General features: G+C 40.6%; 1 protein-coding gene and 1 non-coding gene across 2 annotated transcripts; one reads left to right on the top strand and one right to left on the bottom strand.

Annotated features, from left to right (window-relative positions):
* Positions 1 to 10,502: 10,502 nt before the first annotated feature.
* TRNAG-GCC (transfer RNA glycine (anticodon GCC)) lies at positions 10,503 to 10,573 on the top strand. The gene has a single exon. It is a non-coding gene; the product is annotated as a tRNA-Gly (tRNA).
* Positions 10,574 to 11,196: 623 nt separating this feature from the next.
* On the bottom strand, positions 11,197 to 19,947 carry LOC141656547 (E3 ubiquitin protein ligase RIN2-like). Its single transcript, XM_074463486.1, has 13 exons — positions 19,674 to 19,947; positions 18,741 to 19,167; positions 17,240 to 17,317; positions 16,268 to 16,354; positions 16,068 to 16,189; positions 15,065 to 15,161; positions 14,859 to 14,961; positions 14,103 to 14,260; positions 13,834 to 13,971; positions 13,590 to 13,657; positions 13,272 to 13,493; positions 12,367 to 12,739; positions 11,197 to 11,743 (listed from the first exon to the last, which is right to left on the bottom strand). The coding sequence occupies exons 2-13, from the start codon at positions 18,978 to 18,980 to the stop codon at positions 11,687 to 11,689; spliced, it is 1,743 nt and encodes a 580-aa protein (XP_074319587.1). The 5' UTR covers positions 18,981 to 19,167; positions 19,674 to 19,947; the 3' UTR covers positions 11,197 to 11,686.
* Between the last annotated feature and the right edge of the window lie 789 nt (positions 19,948 to 20,736).

The raw sequence follows: 20,736 nt of genomic DNA, 5'->3' as shown, positions 1-20,736 counted from the left end.
CAAGAAACAGAAACATTGAGAGCAGAGATGGGCCTCACGCCGACCCCACTCACCCTGCGCCAGGGCCGGTATGAGGCCGACATGGCAGAGCGGCTCATCCCGAAGGATGATCTCGCGTCGGGGATCCATCTTTTCGACACCCCACTCTTGTCCGTCTCAAAGAGCCTCATCGTCGACCTCTCATCCTCATTAAGAGGGACCTTGTCGGCGTCCATCTTAAGCTTTTTCCGTTTAACCCATCCGTCATGCTCCGCCTCGCTCGCACCGCAAATTAACTTGTCTTTGGAAGAACCGGGCGGCGGATAGTCATCCCACCTCAACGTACACCCATCGATCTTTCCAGGTCCTTGCGGGAGGAAAGCTTATCAACGGAGATGTAACCCGGCTCCACTTGCACGCTGTACCATCCGACACGACCGGGAAACGACGGCCGAAGGTGGTGAAGCCGACGGAATAAATTAACCGTTGGGACCTCCCCCTTGAAGAGACAGAGCCAGACAAAGCCGACTATGGTCCTAATAGCCAACGGGTGCAGTTGGGCCACGGCGACGTTCATGGCTCTAATGATAGCCATGACGTAATCATTCAAATGCGGAAATCGGAGCCCGTACTCCAAGTGCTTGGGATGTATACGCGGTGCAACCCGGTGGAGGACAACAGATGGCCCGACCCTCCTCGGGGATAATAATTTTGTACCCCCTTCCAAAGTAGAAATGGCCCTCGAAAAATGTCTCGCCGAACAATCGGCGAACTTATGGGTCCAGACACGGTCCAGGCGGACCTTACAGGCTTCGCCGTGATCCATAACGTCTTGCCTCCCTCATCGGATGAGCCCTTTCAAAGATCATCACCAAAGATCATCACCGTCGTCATCATCATCATCATCGTCCTCCCAGTCCTCCAAAACTTGTTGGTCGACCTCGGGGGAAGGAGACCTAGGACCCCGGACCTTAGCGGGACGGCGGCCAATGCCTCCTCTTCATCCGTGACGCGACAGGAATCCCCGCGCGCACGGTTACTAGGTCCGGCCTCAGTAGAAGACATGGTAGCAACAATTATTCAACAAAATAAGAGATCGAGAAAAGTTTGTTTGTTTACCTTGAAGAAAAACACTAGCCGAAGTAACGACACTGAAGATTAGAAAAGAGAAAAGCCCTTGGAAATTTGAAGAGAAGAAAATTTTAGAGAGAATGAAATTGGTGGCCAATTTCAGGGACTAAGTACCCTATTTATAGAGGAAAGCCCATGAAGAAGGACCAATCAGGGCACAGCCCATGAAACGTCAGCCAATCAACAAACAGACGCGTGTCGGATGTAACACCCCCATATCCAGAGGAGCCTTAACTAGGCCTTCCTTAGCATATAAGGGCGTTACCATCTCGGTTACCCGAGGAAAGTAGTTATCAAACGTCAATAAAAGAACTATTAAGCTTTATTACAAGTGATTCAAACCAAAATACCATACAAGATACAACTCAAAGACTAATCGCTATGACCATCATATCTCGTGAAGACTCATCCTGCCCGACTCCGGCTATCCACAACATCAACACCGCTAAGACCGATTTGCTCACCATAAGGGATCACGGCAGACACATAACAAACAAACAACCAAACAAGGTCAGTACTGAGACAAGATAAGACAATGGCAACTAAATCCAACAATACAAACAACTCTACCAACTCCAACCGCCATCACCACAATCCAATCAACTCTGTCACTGACTGTCCACTGAACCAGCCCTGCCAGTGGGGGACCGCAGCCGTTCCCACCTAAGCCCCGCTCATCATACGAGCGATAACCCTGTCCCATTAATGTGCACATCCCCTTTCGTGGCGGGTTCCACGAAGGGCGAAACTAGGGCGTGAAGCCACTCCCGCAAGTGACCCCACTCAGCCGAGAACGCATCTCGAGAACATCAACAACAACCACAACCATCACGGTACAACAATTATAGCAGACAACCAAACACAACACAGCCACAATATTCGACACACTAGACCATCTACAGAAACTGAGTAGGCGAACCTACCTTTACGCGACCGCAACCAATCCATGCCGACAAACAAAGTATCCAGCGCACAAGCAAAGCCTATTACCATCATGCAAACATCTATTACTACAAGCAAAACCCTAACTATAGAAACAAAGGCACGGATGATGAATATGACATACCTATAAGGGGGAAACTCAAAGAAAAGACCGCTACCCGACTCAAGAGACGATCTCCTAAGGCTCAAGAATCTTCAAAAGGCATCCATGGAGGTTTTGAGGTGAAGGGAAGGGAAAGGGGCGATCAAGGATAGGAGGAAAGTGGCGGAAGTGGTTTGCGGATTTAACAAAACGCGATATAAAACCCTCGCTGAAAACACGGTACTCGATCGAGTACCCAACCTACTCGATCGAGTGGCGCCCTACTCGATCGAGTAACCTAGCTACTCGATCGAGTAGCCTCTACTCTATCGAGTACCACTCTCAACACGCAGCCCAAACAAGTTTTGGCACACTTTCCTAAGACTACTTCCACTCCCAAGGTCGGTCAACGACGGTCAAAGGGTCCCTAAAAGGGCGGGTATTACAGTCTTCCCCCCTTAAAAAGAACTTCTTCCCCGAAGTTCACCTCACCCAACTCCCGCTTGAGACACAAGAATAACACCTCACTCATCCTCCCGCTCAACCCACTACTCCCTGGAAACACCATCCCCCCCCATGTCATCATCATCACCGTCTATACTTATCTCTAAAGACTTTTACTACTACCATGCAAGCACTATTACCGTTAACCGTTACTCTATATACCTACGAAACATCAAGCTCATCATGCGAATCACCATCTACAATCACCCGACACACGGTACCGATATACAGTATCAACTATCAAACTATCGATCAGGACATGTCTCACATTAATTATCATATGGTACAACCAACGCCACCATGTTACTTGGCAACGTGATTCGAGCACGATTTATCACATTATAACTATTTTTCATGACCGTCTCTTGAAACATACAACCCCTTCACTTTAAATAACTAAAGTAATTCGTTATATTCCAGAAATTTTTGTAACTAAAGCAAAACACAATACCAACAACATTGGAAACAAGCAAAGCATTATTCAAAAACAGCCTTTTTATTTCGCGACATTACTCTTCCCCTCTAAAAAGAAACTTCGTCCCCGAAGTTCATCACCCCAAATGTCAACGCGTATTGTATCTTAACATTAAAGGAAACCATATTATTTGTTGTGGACATTACCCGCTAAATACATGCTCGTTAATTTAGAAATCATACGCAAGTCACCGGAATAACTAGTTACCGTTGACAACACACGTTAAAATGATATGCACAAATATAGGCGGAGTTACAACTTCGATAAGTAGGTCGTAGTGAGGCGTATGCAATATTAAAGTAACAAGAAAATGATTACCGCTTCACTAATCGTGACCACTATGCTTATAAAAGTTCAACTACAACTTGCAACATATGAATTAACGGTTTAAAGGTGTTACTACGCACTCACAACTACTTTAAACATTAAACTCGCAAATATAAAACAATTGAACATTTTTAATTTCCAAAAACCCCCGTAAATAACTGGTGCTACTCGATCGAGTAACTAGCGGTACTCGATCGAGTGCCATGCTACTCGATCGAGTGTCTTGGCTACTCGATCGAGTAGCCCGAGATCAGAATGTCTCTTTACTTCCCTTCCTGCAGCTACTCGATAGAGTGTGGGGTACTCTGTCGAGTACCTGCAGGTCAAGTACTTTTTCATAACCCGTCGTAAACCAACATATAACACATGACTGTCACATAAATTGAGTCGGGATGATGCCCCGACTCTCAATAATCCTGCAAAAGGTTAGTGTAGCAATTCCGGCCTTATGGCCAATCATACAAATCCGACTAAGTTTCAACAATAAAAGGAAAGAACTACCAAAGTCTAACAACAATATCACCATCTAACATCAACTACTATCAACAACGATAAGGACGAGGAGTATCACTCCTCCCCGCTGCTCTTCTTCTTTGCTCGAACATCACCTCATCATCACCTCCACCACCTCCGGCCATGCCCGCACCTGATGAACCCACTCCCGCATCACCTCCTGCTCCTGCTCCCGGGCCCACGTACCATGGGGTCAAGCCACCGTAAGGGAAGGTCTGAGGTGCCCCCCATGTCGACTGATCCACCCCGTAGGAATGGAAAACCCCTGTGTAGTCCCCGACTCCGCTCCACCACACCGGATGCGGTCCCTCCGTCCCTATCCCCGCGCGTAGGCCATCTCATGCATGTTCCGGAGTGTCAAAGTAGATGACACTCTCTCCGCCAGGTAATTGGATCGCGTCTCCGGGGTGTCGAGGTAAGGGTAGCATGGAAAAGGGCTGCTTCTTCTTTGTGGTGCTACAGTCAGACCTAGTCTCCGAGGCCCTCTCTCTCACTCGACGGGGTCCCCTCACCACTGGGGTCTCTCGCCACCCGCACTCCCGCATTCTCACCCTTCGTCGGCTCCGGCATCTCTGTGAGAATGGCGTCGTCGATGAGGTAGGTCTCGGCCGGCGGGGTACGTCCTCATCCTCCTCCTCCTCATCATCGGAGTCCACCGTCACTATTGTCGGCTCCAAGGGCTCCGTGGGTGGGAGGTGCTCAGGAGCTGGAATTTTCATCCAACTCATCCCATGCACCCTCCATGCTAGGGCTGCCGTCGACCAAGGTTCTCAACCATTTCAGGTCGAGGTAGTATTCACGATCCATGGTAGGCACTGGGGTAGCTAGGGGTACGTACGCCGGAGAAGCCTCAAAGGAGGTTAGCTTTTCAGCTAACCGAGTGGCAATGGCACCACAACTCGTGCCGGGAAGAGGAAGAAGCCATCAAGGCAAGAGCGACAAACTATAGAAGGAGCATTAAAGACCACTTTCCTGGCCCGCTCCGGGTTGAGGTACGACATCAAGAGCAATACTTCATGGTTGTTCAATTTACTGATATCCTTACGGTCATAGAGGAGGTTCGAGAGAGAACGGAGAAAGACTCTCAAGGTAATATCTTGAACATCATTAATCGATGTCTTTTCTAGAGGTGGGAGCTTGCTTCCCAATCAAGCAAGGCATTAGGCGGCAGACGCCGCACTCAGCTGGGATGTCGGTAAAGGAGTCCTTGGAAGGCTTGGCCAACCCAAGGTGAGAGGCAAACAGTCCATAGTCAACAGAAACGGTATTCATCAATCTAAACTCGACAACGACCCACTGGTCATAGTTAAAAGAGCTCATGAACTCCAAGGTAAGAAAAGGGTAAGTATGCTTCCTCAGCCTATACAAACCCGTAAAACCCAAGGTCTCGAATATGTGACGGACATCCGTCTCTATCTCTAACTCCTCTAATACACTGGTGTCTATACACTTTGTAGGTCTCAATTTGCGTTTTTGTAAGGCTACAAAACGCTCCCTTTGCTTAAAGTCAACAAAAACAACTGTAGGGTATTCGGGGACTGCGGGTACCACCAGCCCACTTCCTTCCCTTAACTCAGGTGGGTTACCCCTCCCTCGTTTGCTTTGGCGTAGCCCAAGGTTCAGTCTCGGCATCTGCTTTAGGCATAAGTCCAAACAACTTGTATAAACATCCAAACACTTGTTTCATGTAATTTGAATTCACATACCCAGCTAAGCACACAATTTTCCAACAAATTTTGACATGTGAAGCACATAACTCATGCTATTAACCTTGAATATTAAGATAAGTACTCATGTTTATCAACGGTTTCTAAAATTTTAACATACAAGGTCAAATTATTACTACTTCACAAGCCACGGTGGTGAAGGAAATTATCATGGCGGTTACATATGTTCGACAAATTTGAATACCCTAGCATGGTTCTAAGGTTATTCCAGACACACTTCCAATCACATGTTACTAAATCAAGAGAAAGAGTAAGAAATTTCATAGCATAGCATCATCACTTCCATATTATGTTCAATAACCCAACTAAATTTTTCAGACGGTCTTTACAGCTGAGACAATTTTGGCATAATTTCATCAACAATCGTTCCTTCTATCATACTGAGGTTCAACTTATACTTATAATGTGAATTGCAACATAAATTTTCAATTATAAATCACGAATTTCCACTTGGGGCACTTTTAAGACGGAGTTTTAAGGCGAATTTCTAAGGGTAAAATCATCAAAATCTATCCTCCAACATGATATAAACAATGCTTAAGGTTCAATTCTACCATCTAACCATTGTAAAACAACCAAAAATCAACTTCAATTTTGGTAACCCTAGAAATTTCGATTCCAACTATGTAAGTTTCTAATCTAATCTACAGCAATTAGTCACCAACAAGCACGAATAGGAGGCATGTGAATCATATTTCAACCATCAAAACAACAACTTACTCATGTGAATCGAAATTTTCAGATTATTTCACTATTTTAACACATTCAAAGTAACAAATCACATAAATTAAGAAGAATAACATACCTTGATTGATTAGTAAAGTAAAGAAACGAATTAAACAAGGAAAATCGACCCCAAGAATCACTACTAACCCGAGGGAAAGAGAGGATTTGAGAGGGAGAAAGGGATTTGAGAGTAGATTAGGATGGGGGTGTCGAAATATAGAGGAATAAGAAGAAGAAATAGAAAGAAGAAGGGTTTTAAGAAATCCCGTAGGAATTACTGCACAGTAACCTACTCGATCGAGTGCCAGGGGTACTCGATCGAGTACCACCCTACTCGATCGAGTAGGGGCTAAATCGTCAGTATCTGCAGGGAAAATTTCCAAATCCCGACGTTATCGCCTCCTAACTAGATCGAGTGAGGTCTACTCGGTCAAGTAAGCACTCGCACTCGGTCAAGTACGATTAAGTACTTGGTCATAAGTACGAAGTAACTTGAAGATTCCTGCAAAAACAACACCGCGTGTCGATTCCAACTAAGTCCGGAATTCGGCACTCATTGTCAAGTTCGTTCGCACATTACTATTATTAACAAAGCCTACCACATTATCAAACAAATGAAGTTCATTTCACGTACACTACACCCATGACTCTACTCGGTTTACCTGCTACCGAACCTTCCGTAAGCATAATCACGTCATCGTATTACATTTAAGCCTACTTTATATATTACTACTAAATTGAAACTCTTAACTTACCATTCGTTCATTCTTTCATTTGTCATGTAATTGCATAATTTTCATAATAAATGAATCTATCACCTCTCGCATAATGCATACTTTTAAACAACTCATTCGATCATGTCCTACATTCTATCATAAGCAATTCACCTTGCATGAATCAAATATTACGCAGCGGAAAAATTTCGACCATCCTATAAGGCAACAACGCATTACCATACTCTATATCTCGAATTATAACTCACTATACTATAATTACCATTATGTAAGCTACATAAATTTTCGTCACATTTCTCATAACCATCAGATAAACTCACTACTCATCCAACGAGCTTCAATAACCTTAGCAATAATTACCATACTCGGCCCAAACATTACTATCACACCGCTATTAATTCTAACAAAACTTAACCGGAGGTAGCTCCGGTACAATTAACATACATAACACACATAGACACACGGACTCCACATTCCCACCCCATGTGACTGGCTTAAGCGTCATGGGGCCAAGATTTTGAAATGAGGGCGCCTACTCACCCAAAATCTAGCATCACCTGGGGCTCCCATTACACATACACCAGGTTCATTTTATTAGACTCTCTACGTTCATTATGTTCATTTGTTACAGTTCCAAAATCGTCGCTCGATACCACTTTGTAACACCCCATATCCGAGAGCCTTAACTAGGCCTTCCTTAGCATATAAGGCGTTACCATCTCGGTGCAGAAAAAGTAGTTATCAAACGTCAATAAAAGAACTATTAAGCTTTATTACAAGTGATTCAAACCAAAATACCATACAAGATACAACTCAAAGACTAATCGCTATGACCATCATATCTCGTGAAGACTCATCCTCGCCTCGGACTCCGGCTATCCACAACATCAACACCGCTAAGACCGATGCTCACCATAAGGGATCACGGCAGACACATAACAAACAAACAACCAAACAAGGTCAGTACTGAGACAAGATAAGACAATGGCAACTACATCCAACAATACAAACAACTCTACCAACTCCAACCGCCATCACCACAATCCAATCAACTCACACATCGATCGTCCATCGAACTTGAACCGACCACGCCGGTGGGGACCGCACCGTTCCCACCTAAGCCCCGCTCATCATACGAGCGATAACCCCGTCCCCATTAATGTGCACATCCCCTTTCGTGGCGGGTTCCACGAAGGGCGAAACTAGGGCGTGAAGCCACTCCCGCAAGTGACCCCACTCAGCCGAGAACGCATCTCGAGAACATCAACAACAACCGCAACCATCACGGTACAACAATTATAGCAGACAACCAAACACAACACAGCCACAATATTCGACACACTAGACCATCTACAGAAACTGAGTAGGCGAACCTACCTTTACGCGACCGCAACCAATCCATGCCGACAAACAAAGTATCCAGCGCACAAGCAAAGCCTATTACCATCATGCAAACATCTATTACTACAAGCAAAACCCTAACTATAGAAACAAAGGCACGGATGATGAATATGACATACCTATAAGGGGGAAACTCAGCAAAAGACCGCTACCCGACTTAAGAGACGCTCTCCTAAGGCTCAAGAATCTTCAAAAGGCATCCATGGAGGTTTTGAGGTGAAGGGAAGGGAAAGGGGCGACTGAAGGATATGAGGAAAGTGGCGGAAGTGGTTTGCGGATTTAACAAAACGCGATATAAAACCCTCGCTGAAAACACGGTACTCGATCGAGTACCCAACCTACTCGATCGAGTGGCCCCCTACTCGATCGAGTACCCTAGCTACTCGATCGAGTAGCCTCTACTCTATCGAGTACCACTCTCAACACGCAGCCCAAACAAGTTTTGGCACACTTTCCTAAGACTACTTCCACTCCCAAGGTCGGTCAACGACGGTCAAAGGGTCCCTAAAAGGGCGGGTATTACATCGGACATGCAACCACGGAATGTCAATCGTTGCAACAGTTGAATGTCAATCAATGCAACAGTGAGCAAAAACAAATATACATAAAAAAACATTAATTTTGGCCCCATACCCGTGCAATTTTGCACGGGTTTAAAACTAGTAAAGTGTTATTTAACATTCTATATTTAAAACGGATATATCTGTTTTAAAAAATACCTTATCGCTTTTGTTTGAGTGAGAGTTTTATATCTTTGAATTTTGATCTTTGGTTAGCATGATTTCTCAAAAGCCTACCACTTTTATGTTTTAATTAAGTTCCGTAAAACGTGCCGAAGTGTATATAATGTTTTTTCGGCTTTTGACCCGGTTTTGTTTTACTTGGACGCCATTGACAGTTGACTAGTTGAGCATGGAATCAGAATCTTTATTAAGAAAATTAATAAAATATAAAAATGACAATTTTTAATAAGAAATTCTGTTGAAAGGGTAATTGGGTGGGGGAGAGAGAGTAATTAAATAGAATAGGAAATATGAGAGGGTTCGTATATAGAAATTCAACAGTCAATTAGAAGCCAAGAAAAAACTTGACTTTTATACTATGTAGATTATTAATAGAATACATCAATATTGTAGACTTTAACTGTAAATTTAAAAGTGTAATTATTAATAATGCTCATTTTTCTATATATTACAATCTAAATACTGTGCATTTGCACGAGATATAAACTAGTCGTTTACTAATCAAATAACCAAATACATCAACCTTAAAACGACACTAAAAAAATTGGTTGTGGCCTGTGGAAGAAATTAAGTCTAGCAAAATTTTTCATTTTCAATAAATACTTCTTGATTAAAACTGTGTACGAGTATAATTTAAAAAACCACAACTACTTAAAAAATAAATGAAATGCCTCTAACAAGACTAGAACCCTGGGCACAAGGAAATAATGCTAGAGCGTTACCAACTTACCATTAGATTAAAGGCAACTAGATGAGTATTAATTACATTGTTCTGTCATTAATGTGTTTTACAAAATCGAGCAGGTTTAATTTTTTTCCTTAACGAGAAGGTTGGTGCCCCGACACCCCCCATGCAGATCCGTCCCTGATACCATGAATCCATGATGGTGTGGAAGAGATTTGGTACTTTATACCACTTTAACTTGTTTAGTTTAATCTTTTGTTTTATTTTAAGGAGGAATGAAGTTAGATACTTTCTAAAAATTTATTTCTTTTATTGTTATTAAAGTGATCTGAATCGTAACACAATCCCATTTACTAACAATTTATCATCTCATATTCATTTCATTGGGTTCATAATTCATATAGCCAAATATACCAAGGAATAGGTCTCAAAACAATTGGGCAACAGCCAGAGTTACTTGGCTAAAGAGCTGAACACATGAGGCCAGACTGTCATTCTTTAATAAGGAAAAGCAAAGCAAAATGAAACAACAAGCACCAGTGGTCTAGTGGTAGAATAGTACCCTGCCACGGTACAGACCCGGGTTCGATTCCCGGCTGGTGCACAAACAAGCTGTGATGATAATATGCGCAAATGGTAGCTAGTCCGCTACTTAACTCTGATTCTTAAATGAAGACTACTGCGCACCTGAGCTTTATTTTTTTTTTGGTGTTTTCAATATATGTTTTAAGAGAAGGATGAACGTCGGTCATTTTTAGGAATATATATAACAATTTATATACGCTTTTTTTTTTTTTTTTTTTTTTTTTTTTTTTTTACAAATTTGGAAAAAGTGCCCTACACATCGATACCACGGCTCATTGAACCTTACTTATTACATCATAAAACATAAAAGTACAAATTCCTAGTAATGAACTAGGAGAGATGAGATAAGTCGTGAGGTATCTGCAACATAATTGCGCGCAGTTCATCTTCATCATCTACTGACTACGACATGACCAAAATATGTTGCGTTACATCTTGGGACATATCCCTTTAACTGATTTTTAATATAGAACACAGTGGGCTTTCAGAGTTGCTGTCTAATGAACACTTTCGGGAATATTAGCAACGTAAGTTGCTTGTGCTGGATGGTGATAAATGTCACGGGATGCAAAATACAGTTACACCATATGCAGAATGAATAGATGGAAGTAATGCGACTAACACCGCAGAACCAGTGGTAAATCAGAGCAAAGTAAACTTTCATATACATTTGTACATCTATGATGAAAACTTACAATATTCATTACAAAAACTGCCGCGAACCCACTGGTGTATTTGCTGCAGCTCTCAGTCGGCAATTACACTAAGATTGAAGTCCAATAACAGGCATCTACATCTACATGTACACGACAGAACTAGGCATATCCGCATATACAGAAGCTGATTTGAGACCGTGCTGTGCAAGAATGGCCACATTTTTCAAGTTACATCTCTTCCTAATAGGATTCATAACTTGATTGTAAACATACAACGGTATAACACACGACTGTTGGTAGTAAGTGACTGTGTCATGAGGAAGGTGCGTGTCTCTCTATACGCAGAATTTAGCAGGCCTCATTGACATCAACCTCAAAAGCTTTCTTACATTTAGAACCTGTGTTTGATTTGCTCCTTGACCACCCAAAATGCATGTGCGCTTCGAAAGCTTATTATGAGAAACATGAATCTAGTCTTACATTTGAAGAAGGTTATTAACAGTCAGAGCGACAGAGTTTGTTTGCTGCAAGTCCTGTCATTTTTGAGAAAGAATCACATTGTTTAGATATGATGTACCCAGCAGGGATAAAGAATGATACATAAGTTTCATTATCAGGATACATGATTTCATAATAAAATTTCATTTTATAGATCAGAGACCAGGAATAATAATAATTTGGAAAGCCCCGCAACAAGATTTTTTACATGATCCATAACAAGATTTGGAAAGCCCTGTGTTAAACAACTCAAGAAAGTTGTTTCCCGATACCCATGATGAAAAGTGCACAAAGAATTATAAATCAGTTAGCAACATAACCTAAGTGCCTCCAGGGCTCCACTCCTATGGCAGGGTAAGGAGGTTGGATTTATATAGCCTTACTCGTGTTAACAAAACACAGAGGGACTACTTCTACATGATCCATAACGAAACTGTCCCAATAATTTCATCGAGTGACTGCTATTCTGTACTTGAAAATAAAAAGAAGAGAAACCATTTTCTGAGATATTTTGCTTTATAACATCATAATTCAATATACCAATATTAAGGAATCTTTGAATCCACTGAAAAAAGAAAAAGAGAAAATAGAAATAGTACTAGTATAGCAAGGAACTATTGAAAAAATGCTGAACAGTTGAAGTCGGGAGACATTATACCTGGAAAATAATTTCATCAGGGATGTGAGGAAGCACCTCTCTCACTGTCTCTGCCATGGCAAGTAAATTTGCAATGCTGTCATTTGCAGGACTAGAGGCGGCCCTTCTGTGCACAGTTGTTGCAGGATCTCTCTGTGCAGCAGGCGGTAACATAGTGCCAGATGTCGTAGCCTGGGAGGTGTTTCCTGGCCAGAAGGTCCATGACGTATCTTCCAGTGCTGACTGGGCGTAGGTCTCTCCAACAGATGCCAGGTGTCGCATCATCATTTGGACCCTTCCCAAACCAACAGATCTAAGGGCCGTTGATGGGCCAGCTCCGTCAAGATCCTGGCTTGGCCAAGGCCGTAACCATCTTGGGTCCGTTTCAGTTCCTCTACACCATCAACGCACAGGGAAGACAGTTAAACGAGCTTCATAATACTCACTCCATTTAGTTCATTTCAGCATATCTACTTTTGCACCACAGTTTAGAGGACGAAATATATGTAAGAATAGGGCCCACAATTTGAGATTGCTTAGTGGGTTATTTCTTACATAAAGTGAAAGTAGTGAATTGATATGAACATCTTAAAAAGGAAGCTATAGTGAGTCCAAAAATATGGGGTACAATATTGGGGAAAACATTCCTAATCTTCTTAATAAAGAACATAAGGTTGCGGTCCTCCCGGGACTTGACTTCTGAGCTAATTTCTCTAGTTCGCTACAAGTGACTCAGTGAGGAAGAGGCTATGTATCTTTCTCACATTAAAGACGGAACAAATTTTCACAAGACCAGAATGACAATGTCGGCTTCTCTAGACGTTAACAAATTTCAGAAAAAAATGCCCTTTATAGAATCTTAATTATTATGTTTAAAGTTAAATTAGAAGACAGAAAAGCTTATAAAAAACAGCGTGGATATAAACCTCCAGGCATCAGCACCCACAGAATTTTGGTTTTGGTTGGGAAGAGATCCGCCAAGCCTCCCAGCATTCGACAGATCAAGTCCAGCACTTAGCTGATGAGCAAGCTGTTCATCAGTTGAAATTGCCCTAGTATTTGAGTTTGCCTCTCTTTCAGGCTGACCAACAAATAAGGGTTTTCGACAAGTAGGACAAGAATACATCTCCATAAGGCTTTGATCCAACCTGATATGAAGAAGGTAACGCTCAACTCTCAGTATAAAAGAAGAGACGAAAAAAGGTGACAAATGCTAATCATTGTACAATAATTAGTTAACATACCACGATCTTAAGCAATCAAGATGGAATAGGTGCTTGCAAGGTAACCTTTTAGCCCTGGCCATTGGTTCCTGTTCGTATTTGGAACATCGTCAGGTGACTTTAACTTAGTTTGACGCAATGAGATAAGATGAGGTCTAGAGACCCACCAAAGAAGAAAAACACAAAGGGAAAAAAAAAGACCAAGTAAATGAGAGAGCTGAGGTATGAGTAAAAGACATGCACGGAGTAAAAGCAGATCACTTGCCCTGCAGATGGCACATTCATCGTCATATGCTTGTATCTCCTCTGATGTGGCATCAGGAAGTGCCTCATGAAGAGCACCTAAAGCTATCTTCAATTTGATAAATCCTTTAATCCGCTTCACCACCGCACTCAGAAGAGCCTGCACGAAACAAATCAGAGGATTGTTACAAGTTACGCTAATTATGTTACGTACAGATCTTTAAGGAACGATATACACGAACATTAAAAATATCATCACAAACCATGCTAAATTTCTAATCAAATACATACACGAATATTCAGGAACAGGATCGCATCCACCAATTGGAAAGTCATGCCATGGAACCACCAAATAAGCACATAATGGCCAAGTGCCATTAAGAGTGTCATCAAATCGAGTAAAAAGCCCATATTTCGAACAATATTGCTTTTCCATTCCAACAAAGAACCTGCACAAGCACTCACAGATAAGATCTTTCATGAAGATAAACACAGAAAATGTTTTTAAAGTAAAGGCAGAACATACAATTCGTAAAATACCAAATAGACCACACAGCGAAATTTCACTAAGTTGGTGCTTCTAATAAACAAGAACTTTGAACATTCATCATATATCCAATTCAAACCGAAACTATTCTAGGACTAACGAAACTCCAAGCCAGGGGTCTGCATACAATCATCAAATGTATACGAATAAATCCAATATTGGCACCTGAAATAGAGCATCTTGAATAGAAAGTTACACTACCTTCAAGATTATTAAAGGAAACATCGAAAGTATACTTCTACCTTTGTCTTTACTTCCAGAATTCCAGACTTCCAGTTATGCAGAATACAAAGCCGTCACAAAAACATATACTGGATTTAGTTTGATTTACATTTTTTTGTCAAAGAGGAACTAACCCTCCACTCCACCATCTAAAAATATCATCATGATTAAAGGTTCCTTTAACTCTATTTAAAAAGAATTAGAAAAACTAAAAGGAGAGTAAGGAGACTAGATTCCAGATTGGCAAATGTTTATTGACAGGAAGCCAAACAAGTTACCCGCCGTCAAATCCAAAAGTTTTGATCTTTGGCAATCAGAAGACTCCACAGCAGAATGGTTGAAGCACATATCCATTAACTGAAATCCATGTAATACCATCGCCTGAAAAAAATCAATCAAACAATGAACACTTATCTACGAGGGTGGTAATGTGGTATGCTCAACGATAAATTGGAGGTGGAGTACACCTGTTAATAAAACACACCTGGAGTGTCTCAAAAGCTATGCTGAGAGGCTCAAAGAACAGCAACCAATATGTCGAGGAAACTAGTGGTCCTGCTACAGTTGCACAAACCCATATCCTAGGAATAGACATGAAGATTAAAGCTCAGAACCCCATAAATGCAACTTTCACCAGTCCTCATTCCAATCACTTTAAAGAAGAGAAGACAGCTTTCAACATGATATCAGCCAAATTAAAAGCAACGGTTCAGACAAGTTACTTCACACTTCATTGTAGGCTGACAACTTTATAATACTGAAGGTGCAACGACTCAGACAAGTGACTCCACACGTTATTGTAGCCTAATAACTATATAATACTGAAGATGCCTTGCTTGCTTAGCCCATTTGAAGAAGATTTCCATCCCCAATGGAGCCAAAGACTCCATACTCTTTGGTTCCGGACTATAACGAATAAAGCAAAATGACTCACTAAACTAGTTGCATTGCTTTTCATAATGAATTATAAGTCGCTACTTGTTAACACATATGACCCCCACTTACCCCGCTATTTGTGGGCGCGTCTGAGCTCAGGTAATTATGTTCTATAAGCTGAAAGAGAGATACTTCCAGCAAACAATACTCAGGCAACAAGACTTATAAATCGGAAGTATAGAAAATTTTGATCTTTTTTTTATGAGCCATAAAGTTACTGTTGGGCTAGATCAAAGGCCTATACTTTCCAAGGGTCTATTTAAATCCTAGCTTATACAGAAAATATCAAGGATCTAGAGGCAAATTCTTATTCTTATATTTAATTCAATAGTCAGAACGAGGGTACTCAATCATCACATGGCCGCTACGCACTGCCATTTGCGACAAACAAATGTGCAAGATAGGCACATTCCTTTTAGAATTTGGAGATAACCTTGTATACAAGAAGTAAAACAACAGAACATAACATATCACTCCATTATTATCAATGGATAAAGGAAAATTGATTATACATAACCAAACACAATCAAACATAGAATGTCAAGGATTACCATATAAAATCAACGGCCAAAACGAGCAATAGAGCAGAATATACACGAAAATATTTCCAGGGGGTGGCAGAAGGAGATGTATTCAATCTTTCCAGACGATCTCTTGCCAATGCTTGAAACATCTGTACAAGAGATGATAACGAAGTCAAACACAAATAAAAGTAACTGCTACCTACAAACAGCAGATGATTATGTAGTACCTTCAAGGAACAAAGAACAGTCAACCACGTAGACCACAGGCCGGCTTCAAGTATCGTTGGCATAACTATTAGCGGAAGAAATACCCCCTATAACGAAGAAAAAAAGAAAAGAAAAAAGCAGAATGATCAAGATTTTGACAAACAAGGTCTGAGAGAAAAGAGTTCAAAGGTCAAGCATGTAGCTGTGTCTGTTGCAAATATCCTTGTCCATCAAATCCTTTATACCAAACTTAGCTAACAAAACTACCATGCCACGGTCAGAAAAAGGTCACTTGTCAACATGGACAGGGAAAATGAACATGGGAGGCTAGAAGTGACTAAACATTACGCTGAATGTGAAGGGACACATAATCATTGCACTTAGTGAAGATACATCAATTTCTGAGTACCTGAAGTAACCGACTCTTCAGGAAGAGAAACATTTATAATGCTAAAATGCATTAAAAGACAACGCAGACATGATTAGTTGAACTAAATAGTCTTCCACCAAGAGAGTAAGAACCCTCTTGGTTTGTGAATGGTTGATCTTTCACATTCAGTCGTTTCACTTTAATTTACTACTTTACTGGACTGTGTCTGAGTATAATACTATAATCTACATAACTGTCAAGCACAGTCCAACGGTCATACGGTCAATGTTGGGAAGAAAAGATCATCTGAGGGTCTCCGTTAAATTTATTACCCAATAAATACAAGAATACTGAGTTGGTGACTGTGTGAAATGATGCCACTCCCTCACTTATTAGGCCTTTTACCATGCGTCCTTTTTGTTTAGTGCTTACATAAACACCATTTCATGTCTCCATTCTTATGGAAAAAGAAATAAGACGCAAGCTCACTTCCTGCCACATACTCCAAAGATGCGGAGAAGAAAAACAATGAGAGACCACTAATTAAAGACTTCAATTGAATCAGAGGGAGTTCACAATATGACCATGCCTATTAGCAATTAGTTGCATACTCAAACATTACCTTGTAAATAACATAATTCACAAGCCGTTCCACCAATTTCCTAGTTTCAGATGCATATAGCTCTCCGAAAAAGATCGTCTGGAAGAAATAAGAAATAATCAATCCATAAGATACTTAAAACAAATAATCAAGGCAGTCACATGAAATAAGCACATGTTTCCACATCATGAAGACTAATATCAAGTGACCTATATCTAAGCAATGCTTTCGTAATTCCATGCCCGTTTGGATTTTCATAAACCACCTTCTTAATACTAATTTGACAATGCACTCATTTGATAAACAGCCAAAAAAGCATACGCTTTCTTCCCACCAAATAACACGGTGACGAAGATCATGAATAGAGAGACACACCAACCATGCATCGCTTCAGCACAAATCATACTTATATTGAAAGACTTCCCGAGTTTTCTCACTTCATGCTTTGATTGCTTTTAACCGCTTCACCACTCTCCTTTCACTTGGATAATCCCCTCTTTGCATTAAAAATTCAGAATCCAAATGCCCCAGTACAAGAAGACAGTGACCCAAAAGTGCCAGCAGGCCCAACACCAAAAGTATGACTTTAAGAGAGATGAGTGCTTGACACTTGACAGAGAAAGTTTGCTGCCTGGCCATGAGTTCCAACTTTTTATAGTGTCACTAATATAATTCCAATCCTGAGGGCCACAAACTACGGTGTCTTGTCTAAAACAAGCCCCTTTATATTAATGTCTCTGGCTAGGGCAATAACAAATTTTGCTAGAACTCCTCTAACATTAATATGCAATATGGTCTCAAGAGGACGCAATTACTACAAGGTTTATGTGTCAAAAATTGCAACCAAGTTTGTTGCTTTCTGCAAGTGATCTAGCAATTAGACACTTTGGGCATGGGATAGAAGTCATAAAACTATTAAATTAGACCTATAAGATTCCACCATCCTTAGAAGCTTGAAGAACCAACATAAAACAATCCCCGACCCCATCAGTCAAATGTCCGCTTCCTATCTCTACACCTTTTGAACTGCTCGAGAATATATCCCTCCATCCCAAAGTTATTGTCCTACTTAACTTTGATGGTTAACTGATTTCAACGTTAACCTTTAATTTTCCCATACATGTGCTGTGATTACATATACACAAATTGTCAAGTTTGGTTTATTAAAACAAATATTTTACAGGGCGTTTGGTTAGGGCCTAGGGGTGTTAGGAAGGGTAAGGGACATAAGATTAATCATACCCTTTTCCCATTCACCCTTCCTTACCCCTAAAATCCTCCACATCTTTTGCCTAACCCCCAAAGGTTTCCCATTCCCTTTTCCACTAACCCAACCAACCAACCACCCACTATCTCCTCCACCACCACATTGCACAACCCACCTCTAGTCAGCTGTCGGTACAGGTGACCCACCCCCGTCACTGGCACACCGGCACAACAATGAAAATCTAGAAACATTGCAGCACTACAGAAATAAAGTAAAGATTACACTTTTGGAAGCACTGAAATAGAACTAGTTTACCTTAAGGCATAAACTAAATAGCAAAAATGCATTGATCACGCTAATTGCCAACAACGTAAATGTTGCAGGAGAACGCAGAAGTAGCTCAAAAATGTGACTAGCATTCTCCGAGTGAAGTGTATCCCTTCCAATGAGTCCATCTGACTTGAACTTCTCAACCGATATCTCAGTCCAACACTGCAAACCTATGAAACTGACCACTGTACACACCGCAGAAATAGCTAGATAGCTCACTCCCATCGCTACCAATAACTACACTCTTTTCACGACTTATAACCCTTCCAATCTCATCGAAACATCCACATGATCCTCTGTTCCCCCACAATCAATTGCCTCGCTAAATCAACTATATATACCGCTGACTATTATCTCTGAAAAACTCCAGCTTTCAATGATTTGAATTACTTCCTTGCAGACAAAACAACACCTGCATAAAAAGTCGAAATTTAGGCAACTAACAAACAGCAACATTATTATACAGTATGCATGACCTTGTAGTAATCTTTAATCAGTACATGCTAAAATTCGATATTTTCATATTCGGCAAAATTTCTTTCATCAGCAAAAAATCGACTTTTGATGAATAAACAACAAAATCAAGGAACTTGAAATGATCAGCTTCTTAATCCTGCCTAACTAAGACTATCGACAAACAACAATTTCGCACGATTGTGTGATTGGCAAAACAATTTTTTTCCTGAATTTCAGCAAAAGCTAAACAAAGCTAAACAACAAATTCAAAGAAGTAGAACCTAATTGATTAATTTCGAACGATTGACATGATAAATTTCCTAAATTTGAACACAGCCTAAGCAAATTGACAAATTCGAGTCAACAATCAATGAAAAAACAACTACAAGATGAAATAAAAAAGCAAGCAATCGTCGAAAATTCAACAACGATCATAAATGGACAAATAATCAGATAAATTACCTATGAATGGATTGAATTATGAGATGAACCCTAAATTCGACGAGGTTTCTGCTGTAATAAAGTATGGAAAGAGGAATGAGATTGCTGACGAAGAAGAGAGAGACGTTCGAGGATTTGTTATTAGGAATCAAGTATGAACGGTGTGTTACATTTTGATTCTGAATGTCCGAATCACGTATGCTCGAGGTTTACCTAATGCCAACAGGATCTCAATAGATAATCATTTTTGTGTTGACCGTATTTGACCCCGTGTTATGAATATTAGCTTTAGTAGACTTGAGCCATCACCCCGGGTGGTTTCACGCAGTATCGTGGTTTGCGCTATCACGACACCTGGCTTACCCTTGTAGAAGGTAGCGGCTGCGGGTTCCCTCGTTACCAAAAAAAAAAAAAAAAAAAAAAAAAAAAAAAAAAAAAAAAAAAAGGTAGTAATAGTAGTTTATCATTGTTTTTTTTAATGACGAGTGGAACCGCAATCGCTAAGTAACAAAACTTTACCCCAAAAAAAAAATTTAATTTTTTTTAATGACGAGTGGATCCGCAATCGCTAAGTAAACTTGTATGTAGAGATTGTTTTAAGTTTGTGAAATTAATTTGTTTGTTCAATCTTTAATTAAATTATTTGATAATTATACAAATAAGATTTAAAAAATGCCTGACTTGGTTAAATGAAATGGTAATTATTTGTCGACTTGTAATATGATATTTGGATTAGTATATCTGGTCATCGGATAATTCAAACCATTCTTAAATGTCTCTTGTAAGTTGTAACTATATTTGATTGTTGATAGGGATAAATATGGAATACAACATGGACTAACTTTGTACATTATATTTCATCCCAAGTTTACAGCATCAAGCTTCTCCCACCACATTTCCTAATACAATTAACAGTTTGTTGATTGATATATCCGTTTTAAATGAGAATTTGTGTACAATTAATGGAGATTGAAAATTAACCAATGTTTTTCCTAATTGTCTGACATTCAAGGAGTTCAGGACATAAAACACCTCCAATGTCAGAAGAATACATTTGTTGAATCCTCCACACAGTTAAAATTTC

This window comes from Silene latifolia, chromosome 5 (genome assembly GCF_048544455.1).
Source record: "Silene latifolia isolate original U9 population chromosome 5, ASM4854445v1, whole genome shotgun sequence".
NCBI classification, from domain to species: domain Eukaryota; kingdom Viridiplantae; phylum Streptophyta; class Magnoliopsida; order Caryophyllales; family Caryophyllaceae; genus Silene; species Silene latifolia.
Note: the sequence above shows the minus strand (reverse complement) of the source record. Positions and strands in the feature narration are given on the sequence as shown.

Excerpts from the sequence above, each read along its gene's own strand:
- LOC141656547 (XM_074463486.1), bottom strand. The coding sequence starts at position 18,980 with ATGGGAGTGAGCTATCTAGCTATTTCTGCGGTGTGTACAGTGGTCAGT. Across the intron at positions 16,355-17,239 it reads TGAATTATGTTATTTACAAG|GGGGTATTTCTTCCGCTAAT; the intron begins GTAATGTTTGAG and ends TCTTCGTTATAG. Across the intron at positions 11,744-12,366 it reads CTGATGAAATTATTTTCCAG|GACTTGCAGCAAACAAACTC; the intron begins GTATAATGTCTC and ends CAAAAATGACAG.